Here is a 14558-nt window from a genome sequence, read left to right as displayed (position 1 = left end):
AAAACATTTCAGCTGATACAATCATCTGTTCTACTCATTCACACAAGTAACATTGCAAAAATTTAAGAATTTTACTTGCATTTTGAGAAGAAATGATTGTAGGAAAGAACACAGACGTGACATAAGATAGATAAATAATGAGGTGATAGAAGAAGGAAAAAAAATAATCAAATGGAGAAAGCCTGTTGAAGTCCAATACTATCATACAGAAAAACGTAACACCTTTTCCCCATTCACTTCAGAGCTTTGCCAGTTACCTGAATCCAAGAAGAATGGCAGTTGCTATTACAAGGGCAGAGAAGGAAAGAGCATATCCAATGGTGTATATGATGGACAAATTCAGGAGCTGTTCTTCTGGTGCATCCTGAGAGCATATAAAGGAGAAAAAAAAAAGGGGGGGGGGGGGAAGACAGAGCTGATGGGCTTCAGTTCTTTTCTTCCAGCTGCTTTTTAACTGTTCTTAATGATAACCAGAAGCCATTCTGCTACTTTCAAGTTTCAGTGCACATATCAAATCAAGTCTTCCACTTTCTGTATGCTCTAAAGAAATAAAAATTTAATCTTAATTCCCCAGATGCTCCCAGGTGTTCGCTCAAACAGCCAGGCTAGAAAATAGATAACGTGGCATTATTTCATAACAAGTTGGAGAGGCATGAATTACCACAAAAGCAAGTCTTAAACAGATGGCAGGAAGCACAGACACAACTCAGTCCAGCAGTAAAACCAGCAAAATTGATGTTTTCAGACTTGAACACTTAAAACAAGTCTCCTTACTCCTGTAAAGAGGGTGGTCCTCTGACTACATCCATACTTAGAGGTAAACCAAGTCAGGTTCCATTCACTGACTCTAAGGCAAAGCATGCTTACATTCATATAACTATGTTCTGCCCTCTTCTGTCTCAACTGCGTAACCTCCTGGTAACAAACTATAGCCCAACAACATCTCATGACCTAGGTGTTACAGCACGGTCCAGGAGGGAGCAACCCAGTGTGAGCACCACAGATGCTTGCACCCCTCCGACAGTCCTGACCTGTGACTCTCTTCAGATTCTCTGTTGAAGACATGATTACTGAGACCCTTGTTTGAAAGGGCTGGACAAAATCTGTAGGGAAGTATTTTAAAAGCTACAGGATTATTGCTCAGCCTGAGAGGTACATTCATATTCTTTATTCTGGTTCACTTCTAAGCACATATCTTAGTCTATTTAGACTAGGGCATTTCACTTCCCTTCTTCAAGCTGCTAATTCTGCAACTGACTCCTGAGACCTGTGCTGTACAAAGGAATATACTTGTACTTCAGAAATAAGTACAGCTATTCAGATGTACTTTGAAGAGACAGGAGGATTTAAATTGAACATACAGGCTGTTCCCCAGGGATTTGCTAGGTTAATGATTTAAAGGGAATGATACAAGAGCTGCCTTATGAAGAAAAAACTAAAATGTCTTCAGTATCAAAGCTCAGGTAAACTACAGAGACCTGACAATTTAAAGCATCTATGCAGATCAAAACCACATTATAAACAAAGTAAATCAATGCTATTTTATAAGGATTCACTCACAAACCCTTTGGATTTTGTTTTAGCAACAATTGTAAATAATACACAGCTAACTTATTAAAGCAACCTTTTGTTCTCATGTACAAGATGCTTAAAATAAAGTAGGTTGTTATGGGGCTCTCTATATATTAGCTGGAAAACCAAACACAGCTGTTCACATTTCAGGGACTGACAACATGTATGCAGGGTTTCAGTATTCAGGTCAGTGTATGGAAATCTGGATGCACGTGCCAAATGGCCAAGTGTTTCCATGAGGTCTCTCTCTCCTTAGCATGTCCCAACACAGTTCTGGAAGAAACCATAACGGCAAACAAGGAAAAGTCAATACAGAGCGTAGGCCTAGTTGTTCAAGATAACATGCTCTGCTGGGATACCTCAGAAAAAGAAGGGACAAGGAAAAAGACTGCAAATTAAAGGAAAACAGTCAAATTTAATATAACTAAAGAATTAGAAGCTACCTCTTCTCCTATCTCCTTCCAGTCTGCAGCCATTTATTACTTCTGAAGAATGAGGCATTGAGGAATGAGAACTCAAGAGGGCACAGGCCCTGCAGCACTTGGGAATTTCATATACTTGCACTCTTTTGACTAGGTGTGTGCTAGTTCCCAGTACCCTGGGACAGACAGAGTGCACTCAATTTATGTGAGAAAAAGCATCGCCCTTGGGAGGCTCACAGCAGTAATGGTATCATGTGTCACGAGAACGCACAGTGCTCTAGCTGACGCCAGTGGCTGACAAAAATCCCCTGGAAATCCCTATGCTCTCCTTCATTTGGTGCCCAGTTGTCTCAGCTCCCTGCAGAGTATAAAGCAATAGGGCAAAAAAATAACACTGACAAGACTAATTCCATCGGTCACGGCAAATTAAAATAAAAGACAAAAAACCCAACAAACCCCAAACAAGTAAAAAGCCCCCTGCCCAAAGGTAAAAAGCAAATATCATTCAGTTCAGTTCATCTTAATCACCTTAACAGCTACTAACAAGACAGAATAAACACTTTACAGTAACAACTTGTGAATGTAAGAAAAGGCAATTAGGTCACTCCTCCATTTGGGTGGGCTGCTGTTGAGCCCCCTGCCTTGCATCGCAGCTGGGACTACCTGGTTCACTTCTCTTGGCTCGTTCACATACACTGAAACCTGCTCTCATCTACCCTCCACATTCCCTTTGTTGAAAAGGAGAGGTGTGATGTCCCTTACCATTAAGCTCATTGAAGCAAGGCACTCAGGACAGGACACAAATGCGTGAGCATCAATGACTGTATTTTTTCTCTCTTCTGTTTTGTCCTAAACAACATCAGAAACAAGAGAAGGAAACTCTTACCTGGTCAGAGGCTTCACACTCAGACAGGTTCCTCCAGGGCAGGGTTGAATTCTCCTTCAGCAGCCACGTCCCCTCCAGGGTGCAAAACCGGTACACCTGCCCATGCAGCACTGCCAGGAGCAAAACAAGCCATCGGGTTAATGAGAGGAGAGCCTGCTTACAGGGCAAGGTGCACAGAAGCTCAGTGCAAGTTTCTTCCTGGCAGATGGCTCTCCTGGCTGGAGGGGGAAGCCACAGCATTGCTGGTGGAGCATCTCACCAGGTCCCTGCCTGCAGCAGAGGCTTCTGCTGTTCATCCTCAAGGCCAGGGAGCAGCTTCCAAAGGGATCAGACAGTGCATACTCCAGAACTGCTAACTGTTCAGAAACAACAACAGGCTGAAATAGTTATTGCCATCTTTGTGAAGATCTGACAACACACAAATTCCAGCTCACTGAAATATTAAAGACACACAAGTTTTGGGAGTGTTAAGCCCTAGCTACAAAACTCACAGGGAAAACACGGCACAGAAAGAGTAAACATGGGTTTTTTTTTCTGAGATCACACAGACCCAGAGAAACCTCAGAACAGGTATGTTAACACAAGCTCTGCAAAGTGTAAATGCCTATATAAATATCTGTGCTACAAAAATGAAGCTGTAAATCTTTGCCTAAGCCATTAATCCTTTTATTCCTTCTGTCTACATGTGGGAATAACAACACCAGCAATAAATAAAACACCTTTCCAAAGCAGTTAGCAGCTTGATCTTGTAAAAGCACATACGACAAAATGGGTCATAAGAAAACTACATCAGACTGGAGAATCAAAATAAAAGTACAAGGGGGAAAGAGCACTCAACCATAACGTATCAAAAGGAACTCTCTCTGGTGTCTGGAATATTAGAGAAGTCTAACAATTTTTACAGCTGTACATAAGCAACCTGGAGGTGCTTGTGTATCAGAACATAGCTGGAGTAATGATGTCAGCTGCTTTGAAAAGAAAGTTTCTTAGTAGTCATGCTTCTTAACCAGTAAACTGACCTACTGCATGTTAGGAAGCTACCCCTCAAAAAAACAGTACTCAGTCAGTCCCTCAATTAGGATTAGCCTCTATCAAGACCATGTTTAGAAACAGAATTCCAATGTTTTGAGGTATGAGGAATCAAGTTAAGAGGATTCAATTCTATTCAGGTATCAAAATTGCAGCTTTGGCTCAAACCCAGCCTTGCCTACTACAACCACACCGTGTTGTCAGATCCCTCCTTACTGCAAACCAAAACTCATTAGAACTCAACATTTACATTCAGTGTGAAAATACTGAAACTTATTTGAAATTATAACAACCCAGTAGGCTATTTGCATATTAGTTGACAACGTAATTTGATAGTCATCAGTGGTAGAATAGTAGTACTTTAAGTGAAGAATGACATTTTAAAAAATAATATAGACATTCATATTCTAAAGCACCATTTCTAATGAGTATGCTAAATGGTAACTGATAATGGTTTGGGTAGGCATAGTATATTTGTTTTTGTAATTGGTGTACTGAACATACCAGTAAGAGATAATATAGAGAGGATATAAAAATATAGTTACGCCTGGTGGAGGTTTTTCCTTACTATTAAGAATACCTGTTTGCATATATTTATATGCAAACAGGTATATGGGTATATGGGTTATCACATGCAACATACATTCACATCCACTGCCTGCTGCAAATATTTTGCCATTGCTCTCATTATCTACTGCTAGTGCCAACCACTTCCTTTGGTCAGAGTATTGCTGTAATGTTAAGGATGGAGGGCAGCAAGTAGAAAAGCATAACTTCCCTCCCCCAAGATTAATGGACAACAAACTGAAGTACATCATTCAAAACATCTATGCCAAGGTAGTTCTAGGAATCAGGAAATATTATATATTATAAGCCAATGAAGGCAAAATCCAGGGGGTTAAAGTACAGAGGGTCAACAGGACTCAGAAATTCACTCTGACTGCCATTGCATGAGCTGTAAGCAAGGAGTATTGCAAGACAAAATCATTATGAGAAACAATTTCACACAAAAAGTAATTCTATTATACTCCTAAAACAACAATAACAAAAAAACAGAGGCAAAAACCACACAAAGACAAACCAAAATCCCACAGATTGCTAAAGGAGAAGTGATTAAAAAAACCCCAAATACACAAAACCAAAAAACAAATATTGCTTCGTATTCTCTAAAACTGAGAATTCACATACAGACACAAAACAGTATTTCTTACTGTCAAGGTATAATTGGGATGAAAGCTTAGCCTCAATGTTTTTATTTTTAGTCCAAATCATCATGACACATTTTAATTCTCTTTTTATTGATAAACATTTCTTTTGAAATAAGAAGGAGGAAAATCTATTGTATGCTGAAGCCTGGCATATATGGGAGAATGCATATTTGTTTACAGTAAATGAAACATGAAATTTGCCAGCAGACAGAAAGACAAGGCAATTAATTTAGACATGAAGAAAGATGAATGTAACCCTATTACACTGGAAAAGAGAGTTTCCCTGCCACATCTAGGAATTGCAAACACCCAAATTGCACTGGCAGCTCTTATGGATCTCTGGGCAGCCACAAGCCAGATGTGTCAGGTTTGTCATAGCCTCACTGCTCACTGCACTTGTGGGTCAGTGCAGAATTCAGAGGCAACTTAAGACCAGTTGGACTACCCTGTATCCAGGAAAAGCCTTAAGAAGAATAAACAAAAAATCCAAATAGATGAGATTGCGTATGAGAGCGTGAGAGCATATATGCTTGGTTTATAGAATAATTTATTAGCCAAAATGCTTATGAGATAGAAAAAGTTAAAAGAAAACTTAGAGACTTGTCGTGGTTTAAACCCAGTCAGGTAATTCGTTCGCTCACTTCCCCCCCTTTTCTTGCCCTCCCCCTGCTCTCGGAGGGATGGAGAGGAAAATCAAAAGAATGCAACTCCCACAGGTTGAGATAAGAACAGTTTAGTAACTAATGGTATAACACAGATTACTGCTACACCAATGATAATAATGATAAAGGAAATAACAAGGGAAGAGAATACATCATCTCACCACCAGCCGAGATAGAAAAAGTTAACCCTGCCGTCTCCCAAGAAACGTGCTGTGGTACCTCTTTGGTCAGTTTGGGTCAGAGAGCATGAGGCTCACAAAGTCCTTGGCCAAACCTAAACATCACTATCAGAGCTGAAAGTCAAAACACTGCACTACACCAGCTACCAAGAAGGGGAAAAATGAGTGCTACTGCTGAACCCCGGACAAGACTTTAAGGAGGAGTTTAGATTCTTGTTGATACATGGAGAGATGCCCATGAAAACTGAAAGGTAGCACAAACCACAACATGAAGATAGCACAGGGCTGATGCACTGCAGGCAACCAGTTCCTCTCAGGAATATGAAAACAAGTCTCACCATGGTGGAAATACATTATTTTCAGTTGTGTGTCAAACACCACAGAACCCCCTCAACATCAGAGGTTTATCGTGGACCCTTCCTGAAACACATCATCCTGCAGCCATTCCTGCTGTTTCCTAGAGGCACAAGGCAAACAACATCCATCTACTCATCCTCTGAGCAACAGGCTCCATCACAGGTAGCTGCCTGCTACTGCCCAAACAAAAGAAAAGGTCTGTTAATGACTGACAGCTCAGAAGAGATGGTACCTTAAGTGAATGCTCTTTCCTGATCTTGTTTCACTGAAAACAGGGACAGACTACATCCTCAACATCAGAAACACCTCTGGTGCATCTCCAAAATAACTGAAAAAAAACCGAAGTGGAGACTTGAGATCACTTTTCTTTCATATACAAACTAAATTCTCATTTTTGCTTAGAGAAAACAGTTTCAACTAATTTCAAAGGGATCCACTGGCTTTTAATCAAGGACATTTTGATTCAAGCACTGCAAGTACCTTACCATTCTAACTGCTTTGGAGGAAAGCATATGGTTTGCTTTTGTTCTTGAAGTAATTTTTTCACACGGACTTCTTACAACACCGTCTCTGCACATCTGACCATGCATTAGGATGGTAAGAGATCTTCACCCTCCTAAAACGGAGGAAGGCATGGTATTTGTATGCATTCTTTCTTTGTCTTATGTGAAGCTCACCAGGAACCTAATTTCCTTCAGCTTTCATATGAAACCATTGATTACAAAATTCAGTTATTAATATGTATGGAGGCAAAATAACAGCAACGCTTGGAGATTGTGTATGTGCCATGACAGAAGGCAGGCATGCACGCAGCTTCCTCAACTGCAGAGCAATTTCAGCTTCTTGCTTGCAGGTAGTTTAGTCAGGGGCAATTCACATTTGTCCATGCCTGAATGCTGCAAAGTGACTCATGCCCTCTTACCTTCAGTGCAGTACAGATACCAAATAAACAACAATCAGCTTCAGTTCTAATAGATCAGCATCATGACCAATTTTTGAGGGTTCAAGTCGTTGCTGTCTCCTTGCTATTCTGCAATACCTTTTTCCTCTCTTGTAATGCTTTTTGTTACCATATGGTCAATGTTTCAAATCACACTGATTCTTAAGTTCTAGAATTTTCTGCTAGTCAATTCATCTGCAAACAGGAAAAAAAAAGATAAAAAAAATCTACAGCCAGTGCATAGGAAATCTGATTTTGTTTAACCTGTAAGCTGAGTGCATTCACTCAAAGTTGCACACCCTTTGGAACAGCAGCTTAATGACACCAGTTTATGTGAAGAGCGTCAATCACACTTCATTAGAATTACATGTTAAAACATGGATTGATGCCCAAAATTTAGTCTCTGTAAACTAGTAAAAGAGAGAAGAGCCCAAGAGTCAGTGAAGTTAGTAACATCTGTCTAGTTCTCTAATGAGCCTGTAAATCAAATACTACAACTAGCTCAATGCTTTTATATATGGAGAAAATATGTTATCACATGGGCAAGAGGCTCACAAATATTTCCTTATTAGCTCCCTTTTACTAGAAATAAACCCAAATTAAATCATTTCTCAGCTTGAAAGAAGCAACCTGATCTGCATTTTACAGTATCAGGGTGTCAAGGTCAGTATGAGATTACTCGCCAAACTGTCCCTGAGGACAAAATGGAACACTATTCATTTTAAAAACCAATTACAGCAAGTCCTACCCAATCAATTCCATTCAGGCAGAGAGATGAGAGAATGAGAAAAGAACAAGAGACACAATAGTTTTCTCTGGCTGCTGTGTGTCAAGTATTATAGACCTTTCCTCTGCTAATACTGGTTCTCTTTCCAGCAGAGGAAGTGTTTTGGTAAAGGTAACAACCTTCTCCAAGAAACAGGGACTCTGCAGTATAAGAGCACCACCAGGGTTTGCTGTGTCAAAGCATACTGTTTTGCTCCTGAAATAAAAACTTGCCCTTTGATGGTGACAACAATTTATCAGAATTTAGGAGGTTGTGCACTCATCAGCAGCTCTGTTCAGCTATCATTTAGCATGACCCAGGCACTGCCCTGAAAGCAGCCACACTTGCCCAGAAAAACTGTTGCGTAAGTGTCACTCAGTCCCAACTCTGGTGCTGCTTACAGTGAAGACATCCTAAACCCAGGACTCACGCACTTGCCCATGAGTGACACCAAAGAGCAGCCTGATCACAAAGGCTCTGGGGAGCAGGAGGAGCTCCAGCCAGCACTACTGTGCAAGAATCACATTTATCAAAATGAGCATTTTTACTGGGCTCACCAACACATCGTCTGAAATTATATTACCTCAACAGGCAGTTTAACAATGAGTACTTTATTTAGTATGCCTTCCCACTATTCCTTCTCCCTCACAACATATTAGTCATCCCAACTCCTTTGCTTTAGAGATGATAAGAAACCTGAAAACCAGGTATGCCTTGGATTTTGCCTTGAAGGCAGAAAGGTTGGTGGTCACTTAAAGTTCTTGCAGCAGGAAAGGAATAATTTCCAGTTATGTTCTGTGGTTTGAGGTTTTAGGGAAACATATCCAAACATTTGCACTGTGAGTTTTCCCCATCACTTGCTCATAGCTTGAAAGATCCAAGAATCTCTCCAGACTCTTCCAACAAAAAGCTGCCCCCAAAACAAACCCAACAAACTGCAGAGTGACAAGAGAAAGAGTTATGCATCCACACTTCTACTAAGAGATAGATATGTTCTTACATAGACCTAACAGGTACCTTTACATGGTGCAAGGGAGATCCAATTAAGCAAGTGCAGGCCATGTCACAGGCTGCACAAGTCCACCCTGCATGCCCTGGATACCCTCAGCGCCTGAATCCTGTGCTATCAAAAGCACAGACAAGAGACTGCGTATGAAGATGATGCTGTTTGGTATCACCCAAGACCTACTGCCTGCCTATAAATTTATTTATTTTAAAATATTCATTTTGTAATGGAATTAACAAAAGTAAACATTCAAGAATTAGGAAGTGTTAAGCAAAAGCAACTTGTGTGGGGTTTAGGTCCACCTAATAACACTGTTTCTATGTACACAGTCATACATTTTTCCCAACATAATCCACTGCTTTATTCAGATTACAGAATAGAGGGAGATTTTTTAACAGGAAATTAGTCATCCTTACCACTGTGAGATCTCAAGCCATATTTAAGCAAACTGAATCAAGTCTATATCACATATTTTCTTATTTGTATGGTCCAAAGACCACCAATTCAGCTCACCAATGAACACTAAGCACTATTATTTCATACGTGCATGTAGATAATAAAAAAAAAAAAGAAGGAGCATACTCTAGTCACATAGTAAAGCCAGATTCATACAAGAAAGAAAATTATGCAGCCACAAGATTTGCTCTGCATGGGCATTCGCCTACTGCAGAAATCATCCCTGCCAGCTCTACAATATCTTGCCTCACTCAACACAAACTCCCATGGTTAACGAGGCAATGATCCTGCAGAGAAGAGCTCCCTTTATTACATCTCTCAGAAGCAGATCCATTCTGCATAGTGAAGGAATAAGCGATCTGTGGAAAAAGCATAGAATATAGCTTTATAATTAAAAACTACTTGTAAAATGGTGGCAAATAAAGGCTGTGTGAGCAAAGTAGACCATGACAAATCATAAAGCATTCATTAAGTTGCAACCTTATACATTGTTTGGTAGGAGTTAATATCTCATGACAATTAAAATATCTTCCTGAAAAATAATACTGTTTAAACACAGAGTATTACCCTAAAAGGTGCTATACTCTCCAAGCATTTCAGCTGTGTAACTTGTATTGAGAAAAAGCTGCATTAACTATGCTAGACCACACTGAAACCTAACGTAGCTTTTTAAAATACAGTTTAAAAACAACTCATAAAAGTGCAAGCATGTATGTGTGCATTAGGTTTATTAGAGAGTGTTTATGAACTATAAAAGATATGTGAATTAATGTAATAAAGTTGTTTATGACAAACACTTATTTATGATAGTAGTACAGCTTTGTGAAGGTTTTGTGAGGTACCAAAACACACCATTAAAAGTTTCATGCAGCATAAGTAACAGTGGGTTAGAATAAATTTATTGCAACAACAGATGTGATTGAAAGGATTAATGCATAATAGACTTGTAAAAATGGTGCTAAGAGGTTTTGTGTTAAGTTTATCAGTTAACATAATTAATAAAAGACATCCCATTAGTAGGAAGTTAAAATGAAGAAAAAAAAAAAACAAATTTTTCCTTAAAAGGCTGTAAAAGAGACAACTAAAGTCATCCTGGGGCAGAGGAAGGGAGCTATTTTACTATGAACATGATCCAAGGTCTTATTAAAAAAAAACAAAACCTTGAACAACAACAAAGAAAACCACAAAAAACCTACCACAAACAAACAAGAGAGTGAAAGAAAAAAAAAAAAAACAACAAAAAGAAGCTAAAAGGAAACAACTCATCAAGTCATTAGCATAATGCTTGTTTTTCCTTGCTTTAGCTCAGCAACTCAGAAAAAACCAACAGATAACTAGTATGTTAAATATGCACAGCTAGGAAGGAAAGGGAAGTACACATACAAATAAACACCAGTTGCTTGGTGCAGCTTCTGAGCAAAACAAGAAGCTCCAGAAGATGCAGGCTAAAACCAGTGCCAGGTGCTGCAAAGAAACTGCCAGTCTTTAGCAACAGAGAAGTCAGTGGTATTCAGTTATCCTCAAAAACAATGGTATGAAGAACCAATGAGTCAATAATCTTAATTCATCACATTCACAGTACATTTCTAAAGATAAACCATAAAAATCCTAAACATCTGGAAGCTTTCAGGAGAGGCAACTGTGAAACATATAAAAAGGAACCCAAACCATCAAACTTCATTTAGAGATTACTATAATTCCACTATCTACAGAAAGTGGAAGAAGTGGTACTTCAAAGCAAAACAAATACAGTGAAGCATCTCATGCATTTAAAAGACTGAAGGCATTCATTTTTATTGAGCAATCTGTGCACTCTGGCATTGTTAAAGGCTTATCACTTCTGTGTACATGAGCTAAAGCTTCTGAAGCTGTAAAGAAAAATTACATCAACTGGTAAAGGGTTGCTTACAGACATCCCTCTCATACTCTGCAGACCTAGCATTACAGATACAAGCTGCATCTGCACAATAAGTAGTACAATGCAATAAAACCCCAAACCTGGCTTCCTCAAGTGTAAGAAGGAACATAGTACTTAATTCTACTGCTCAGGACACTGCCACGTGCCACATCTATATATCCCCGTGCTTTGCCAATGGATTTCTCTAGTACACAAGGGATAACCAATTTTGCGTTTCAAGCTCCATAGCGGATATATCCTAACACTAAGATGAGAAACCTCACACAGCCCTTGTGCCAGAAGCACGTCTGACCTGATATTTGCACAGGATGAGGAGAAAGGACCGCTGCATAGCTCTCATGTGGTTTCCTCCAGAGACTATAGGAACAGACTCTAGGAAGCACTCATAAGGAATTCACCCTCATGAGCAGCAAGAGGAGTATCACCAATACCATAGGAGCAATCTTTCTCTTCCTGATCCACATGCTGAAATGCAGAACAAGGTTTTGACAAAATGTTCTCGAAAAACATTTATAAACAGTGTTAGAAGAAAATTCTAATGTATCGAATCTCCGTTAAGCAAAGTTCTGCAAACCTATAAAATACTAAATACAAGAACTTACAAATAATAAGTAAATAAATAAAAATTAAAAAAAAAAAAAAGGGGGCACCAAGAGCTTTAATTACAGAAACTACCATCTATCCTGTCAATAATTACTGGAGGCCACTAAAGCTGCAGTTATGTCTGGATTTACCTTTCCATTACATAGGCAATTTTTACATCAATCTCAAATTCTTACCCACCACCATAAAGTTGGGACCAACCCACAATCTAAAAATCAGGAATTCCTAAACCATTCCACTGGTAATCTTCCCCAAGTTTTCTATTCCATTTTCATTTCCACTCAGCTTTCATTGCTTAAAAGGTATTTGGATGGATATACATTCCTTTTGTCTTAAACTTTTCCTGCTGAGATGCAATCCTTTCCTTGAATACGGAAGTCTTCAAGGTCAGACTGGATGGAGTTTTGAACAACCTGGTCTAGTGGAAGGTGTCCCTGCCTATAGCAGATGAATCTGCTGGAAGTAGATGAATCTTTCAGGTCCCTTCCAACCCAAACCCTTCCATGATCCTGTAATATCCACAGATACATCACATATTTAAAGACAGAGAAGCCCACTATCATTCATTAGCCACATAAATGCAATGTTTTCCACATTTTTTACTCATGCCTTCATTCTGTTTAAAGGAAATCATTCTGCTTCACTAAGCTCCATGAAAATTATCAGGCAGATTTTGCATGTGGAAGCCAGTTTTTTTGCTTTCAGAGGAAATATACTGATGAACACTCGATCCTTGCTTGCCTAATTCCTTTCTTCCCATTCCAATTGTCAAAACGTAAATTAGTTCCAGAAAGGTCAGATTAGTCTGGCCAGGCACCACTATCATTATTATTGTCATTGAACTAGTCGAGTGCCCAGGTTCTCTCATAAACATCTTGCCCAGAAAAACTTTGCTCCTATTCAAAGAAAATTTAAAGTGATGTGTGGGAATCCTAAAAGTTAACATTTGGATTACATTTGAGGAGGATTAGGTATACTTTTGAAATTCATAGAGGGATATAGGTGTCTCAGGGAAAATCTAGTCTATTACAGAAAACCCTCAAGGGGGAAGTTATCAGCAAAACATGCGAGTGGAAAAGGATAATGCTGCAAAAGAAAACTGCATGCATGATTAACAAGTGCAATCATTGTACAGGTTAGCATAGTTTTTAAGTTAAAGCTACATTTGTGACAATATGTGAAAGGGAGGATGCTCTATAATTATACTACTTACATTCAGACACCTTTTAAGTCAGGTCACATTTTTACATGACTAATATGTTAAATGAAAATAATGTCTAAAAATTAAATCAAACACAGCTCTATTAAGAGGCAAAGAAAGTGATTCACCTTTACATAAAGCATTTACTCATAGAGATATATAAGTAGATTGAGTTGTATCTTCACCGAATTCAACTGAGGATTCCGGGAGAAAGGTGCAGCCTTTAAGCTCACTACCACACCAGAAGCATATTTGTTATGCAAGAGAACATGTATAGGCTGGAATCACAAGAAGCATTTCCCAGCACCCAAAGTGCTAGGGATTCCTGAAACAGGGAAGAAGTCAGCTGTATGTGATATGGCTCTTCCAGAAAGTGGTTCTCCATCTATGCTTTTTTTCAGAATAAGTATTCATGTTCATCCCATCTTTGGAACTTTGAAAGAAAAAAAAAATAAATCAGTACCAGTTAGCAACATTTAAGCCAGAAAGATAAGCTGTTTTCACAGCAAGGCATTTAATTATGTAGCACAGACAAGCACTGTTTATTCAGGCCTTTAATTAGTTTGGTTTACTCTTTGTCCACTGTAATTAAATGACTGCAAGTTCTTAAATGCAAGGTCCTTCCGTTTAACAGAGTATACTGGTACTGCAAACAAATAGAAGTGGGTAGATAATATATATGTCAATTACGCAAGATGTGTAATGAGAGTATAGATGAAGTTTAAAGTAACTGGTCAGCTCAAACATGTCTAGCTACCTGCTAGACTAGTGTGGGCAAGGCAAGAGGTAGCTGAGCGCCTTGCGCCTGGGTGTAAAAATCAGTGTTTATTTCTCCCTTAAATGTACCATTCACAGTCAGATAAGCTGGGGGCAACTTCTCAATCAATCACAGAATAAGGCGCAGCTATGTCGCTGCAGAGCCGTGCCTTGATATCCTTGGTAGTACATCTCAAGGAATTACTTTAAACAAAAACACTATACAGCTGTAACTGAAAAAATTACTGGAAAACATGCTGTCAACTATTTAACTCCCACAGCTGCAGCACAGCAAGATAATATGCAAGGCTGTCCAGCATTTATGCTATGTCATTAATGCAGAAAACTAAAGTCTTCCTAGAGGGTCCTAGGTAGCCAGATCTGACATATAAGCAACATGGCAGCTGCTCCCAGCACCCATATATGCATTTCAGTGTCTTGTCCATATGCAAAGTCTCTTTCTGGTCCTATCGCACATTTGGTGAGGAATAACCACACTTCAATTACAGCAGAAGAGGAATCAGAGCATATAGCTTTTCACTGTCCCCTAAGGGAGGTCACATTTCAACCCAGCTGAAAGTTCATAAACTACTGTTC

General features: G+C 39.2%; 1 protein-coding gene across 3 annotated transcripts in view; it reads right to left on the bottom strand.

Moving 5' to 3' along the window:
* The window catches only part of GLP1R (glucagon like peptide 1 receptor), an 85676-nt gene that overhangs the window by 31791 nt on the left and 39327 nt on the right, over positions 1-14558 (bottom strand). For all 3 annotated transcript variants that reach the window (XM_062629688.1, XM_062629689.1, XM_062629690.1), the window contains exons 4-5: positions 2881-2990; positions 258-364 (exon numbers count right to left, since the gene is read on the bottom strand). In XM_062629688.1, the coding sequence (XP_062485672.1) occupies positions 258-364; positions 2881-2990 (217 nt within the window). The remainder of the gene's footprint in view (positions 1-257; positions 365-2880; positions 2991-14558) is intronic.

Source organism: Pezoporus occidentalis, unplaced genomic scaffold, assembly GCF_034315485.1.
Source record: "Pezoporus occidentalis ecotype Australia unplaced genomic scaffold, CSIRO_AGI_Poc_V1 ctg34, whole genome shotgun sequence".
Lineage (NCBI taxonomy): Eukaryota > Metazoa > Chordata > Aves > Psittaciformes > Psittacidae > Pezoporus > Pezoporus occidentalis.
This window is presented reverse-complemented; position numbering and strand designations above follow the sequence as displayed.